At 50.0% G+C, this 3,611-nt stretch overlaps 1 protein-coding gene across 1 annotated transcript; it reads left to right on the top strand.

Annotated features, from left to right (window-relative positions):
• Positions 1-208: 208 nt before the first annotated feature.
• On the top strand, positions 209-2,856 carry COX17 (cytochrome c oxidase copper chaperone COX17). The gene is made up of 3 exons (XM_082334867.1): positions 209-452; positions 2,154-2,264; positions 2,648-2,856. Exons 1-2 carry the CDS (start codon positions 334-336, stop codon positions 2,236-2,238), a joined length of 204 nt encoding a protein of 67 aa, XP_082190993.1. The 5' UTR covers positions 209-333; the 3' UTR covers positions 2,239-2,264; positions 2,648-2,856.
• The last annotated feature ends 755 nt before the right edge of the window (positions 2,857-3,611 follow it).

Below are 3,611 nucleotides of genomic sequence, written 5' to 3'. Positions count from 1 at the left end.
GCCACCGTCGTTCCCCGCGCTGGGAGAACGCACGACGCCGCCGGCTGAGGGAAGGGCGGCGGGGCGGAGGCTGAGGCGCGGGAAGAGGCGGGGGGGGCGGACTACAGCTCCCAGCATGCCGCGGGGCGGGCGGGCGGACTACAGCTCCCAGCATGCCGCGGGGCTCGGGCGGGCGGACTACAGCTCCCAGCATGCCGCGGGGCTCGGGCGGGGCGGGCGGCGGGGAAGCTTACCCGGAACCACAGGGCCCCGAAGGCCGCGGGCCTCTCGGTGTCTCTCCGCTCCAACGGCCGCTCCCGCCCCGTTCCCCCCCGCAGGCCGAAGCCGCCCGCCATGTCGACGGTTGCCGCCGCCAGCTGCGACGCCAAGGGCGCGGGGGAGGCGCGGGAGGAGAAGAAGCCGCTGAAGCCCTGCTGCGCCTGCCCCGAGACCAAGAAAGCGCGGGACGCCTGGTGAGGGCCCCGGCGGCGGCTCCCGCCGCGGGGGGCGGCCTCTGGGGGCCCCCCCCGCCGTTCCCCTTCGCGGGCTGGGCCCGTCGTCGAGCTGCTGGGGCGGTTTAACCCGTTCCCCCGCCCGCTGCCGGCCGGGCCGGCGGGGCCTCCCTCCCTGCCCCGCTCCTCGCTGCCTTCCAGGGGTTCCTGCCCCTGCCGCGGTGATTTGGGGAGCCCTCCCCACCCCCGGGCCGAGGGTGCTGGGGCATCCGAGAGGGGTGGGAGAGGGAGGAGGAGTGTGGAGGAGGAGGAGGAAATGTCTTAAAAGGGTAAATAAGAAATGAGAAGTTTAATGTGTCATAGCCCTAGTTTAAAACAGGTGTCAGAGATTAGCTTTTAATGCTGCTTACAAATTTTCACTGCTGTTCACCGAGCAATAAGCACCATCAGGTAGTAACATTTTTATTGTGTAATTGATTATAAACGCTGTTCTTTTTTAAATAAAACAAAATGCTTTGCTTTTTTAGGTCTCAGAGGATGACATTTCTCACAGAGGTGCAAAACTTGACAATGATGTATATAGCTGCATTTGTAATTACAGGCTTACTCATGATCATACAACCTATCAGATAGCATGAAATGCACCCCCAAAATAGAGTTCCTTTGTCTATGACAGTAAATTACTTTAATCTGGTGACCAAACTGTCTTTTTTTTACCCGACAGGTGGTACAGATGGTTTTCAGTAGGTGACATAAAACTGGACACTCTATTTTTGCTAAAATTAGGGGGGTGTGTGTCTAGTTATGTGCCGGAGTGACAGTGAGTCCAGGGCCCTCTAAGAAAAGGGTGGTAGGATGCAAGTCCCGGATCAGATGGAGTTGCCCTGGGCGGCCAGCAGACCCGTCCATACTTATTGTAATAAAACTTAAATGATTAAGAAAATAAGATATTTTAGTTATTCACAATTTGGTAGTTTCTTCCTTTGGCAGCAAGAACAGCGTAACGCGGCAGATGCGGGTTGATGAGACCGGTGACCCGTGCTCTGCGGAGCGGTGGAATCCCCGGCTCCTGGGACAGAAAGCGCTCAGCCAGTCAATCAGAGGGCGAGTCTGAACCGCTTTTGCGGTATACGCGATGCACCGACGACGGTGGCTCTTACCACCATTTGAATGTGTATTAGCCACTTGGATGGATGAGTGACATCAAAAGTTACCATATGTGGTAAATCGTGTTTTTAAGAGTAGCTGGACAGGTTTTTTTGCTTCAGGTTACCTAAATACCAACTGAAGCTGGACTAAAACGTCATTTACTGGTCAACCTATTCTGTATTGGTCTCTTACTGGAGGAATTTTGTTGCTTCCGTACTGAATGATTTTCCTGGTCGCTGACGAGATCAGCATACTTGATGAAGTGATGCGATAGCCTTGTGTTGTATAACAAATCCCCGTCTAGACTTGCCCAGAATAGACACTGGCCTGTTAATAGGAAATTCTGTTAGGCATTTCATCAGAGTTTTAAGCGCACAGCTCCAGACCCGGGCACCTTTTTGAGATAGTATTATGCTTTCCAAAACAGTGCTACCCTAGACAGGATAGGCAAAAAGATCTCTGGAGCCTGACAGGGGTTTCTGATTGTCCTCAAGAGCTTGTCAGTTCTGTGGCTTTAACGAACAGTGAGCAAACATTTTGTTGTTGAACCCTGGAAATCCTTTTGTTTTGCAGCATCATTGAGAAGGGGGAAGAAAATTGCGGGCACCTAATTGAAGCTCACAAGGAGTGTATGAGAGCGCTGGGCTTCAAGATATGAGTGAGATGAGCAGGACTGTGAATGTGGTGAGTAGAGCCGTCGGGACCTCTGCCTCTGAAGTGCCCTGGCATCTCAGCTGGTGCCAGGAAAAGGCCCAGAGTCCTGTTCCTGATGGGAAAGGTATCTTCCGTAGGGGAGGGAAGGCAAAGCAAAGTAATCCTCATTGACACTAGAGTAAGCACTGCTGTCCTCGTGAGGGTGGTGAAGGCTTCTGGCAGCATACAGCCTTTGAGAGCAGTAGAGTTTGGTTCTGCTTCTGTTGTCTTCTAATAGATCCGAACTTCAACTTTGATTTCTAACGGTAGGGCGGGGGGGGGTTGGTTTTTGTGGGTTTGTTGATTGTTGAACTGTCCCTCAATATCCAGTGGAAATCCATGTTTTGTGAAGCTGTCTTTCTTCTCTCTTCTAGATGATGTCTGTGGTGTGACTGTGTTCTGGAAAGCTGCAAAATAAATTATTTCTGCAAGTCGCTTCAAAGAACAAATATAAACAAAGAATCTATTTATAAAGAGTCTCTGATGGTAGACTGTGCATCACGTCTGTGGCTTTTCCACTGTTAGCTTTTGACCGCTGCTATAGAAAATATATTTTTTCCTCTTAATAAAAGTCTGAAAATGACTAGTGTTCCTGACTTCTGTTTCTTTTTAAGTAAAGAGATGACAGTGCCCTCCTCATTGAAAACACTGTGTTATAGGAACGGAGAGAATGAGAAAAGCCTGCTGACTGATTGACATGAGAATGTTGATTACTCTGCTGCTGTGGTTGAACAGATGGGCCTTCCGTGGGTTTTCCCGCTGATGCAAATTGAGAAATCACGCTAGTAACGCTGCCCTGTTACTGCTTTCAGCAGAGTCATGCTGAAGCTTGTGCCGTTCGTGGCAGCAGGCGTAACTATATTTGCACAAAGACTACCACAGCCTTATGAAATGAACTTTCCTTAGAGTCAAAAGTGGATTTGCTTTTCCCTGTTAGGATTCTTCCATTTTTTTTTTTTTTAATAGCTTTACCCTAGGATTCAAGCTTCATTCTTTATAATGAAGGATTAAGTACTTTCCATATTGAACTCAAACTCTTAAGCCAGTAGTTCTTCAAGGCAAAGGGAGCAGAGGACTGCAGATGCACGTACAGGTCACTTGCCTGAAAGAAAAGCTTTTTCTTTTTTTCATGCCCAGTTTTTGTTGTGTCGGTCTTGTGCTAGGCGTGCACGGGCTTTTGTTTTCTGGCTTTTTTTCCTCACCTGTGTGACGTGACTGTGGGAAGGTGATTGTGGCCTTTGATTCCTTCTTTCAATCTAGAGCGAAAAAAAAAGCGCGCAGTTTGTAGTTGGTTACACGTGTGGGACTTTTTTGGTTTCACGCTATGTCGCTGTGCAA

Source organism: Platalea leucorodia (assembly GCF_965183815.1).
Source record: "Platalea leucorodia genome assembly, chromosome: 2".
NCBI classification, from domain to species: domain Eukaryota; kingdom Metazoa; phylum Chordata; class Aves; order Pelecaniformes; family Threskiornithidae; genus Platalea; species Platalea leucorodia.
The sequence above is the reverse complement of the archived record's forward strand: the minus strand, read 5'-3'. Positions and strand labels throughout refer to the sequence as shown.

Bases quoted from the DNA above. Each gene is read 5' to 3' on its own strand.
- COX17 (XM_082334867.1), top strand. From the start codon at position 334: ATGTCGACGGTTGCCGCCGCCAGCTGCGACGCCAAGGGCGCGGGGGAG. The intron at 453-2,153 runs GTGAGGGCCCCG...TTTGTTTTGCAG, and splicing joins AAGAAAGCGCGGGACGCCTG to CATCATTGAGAAGGGGGAAG.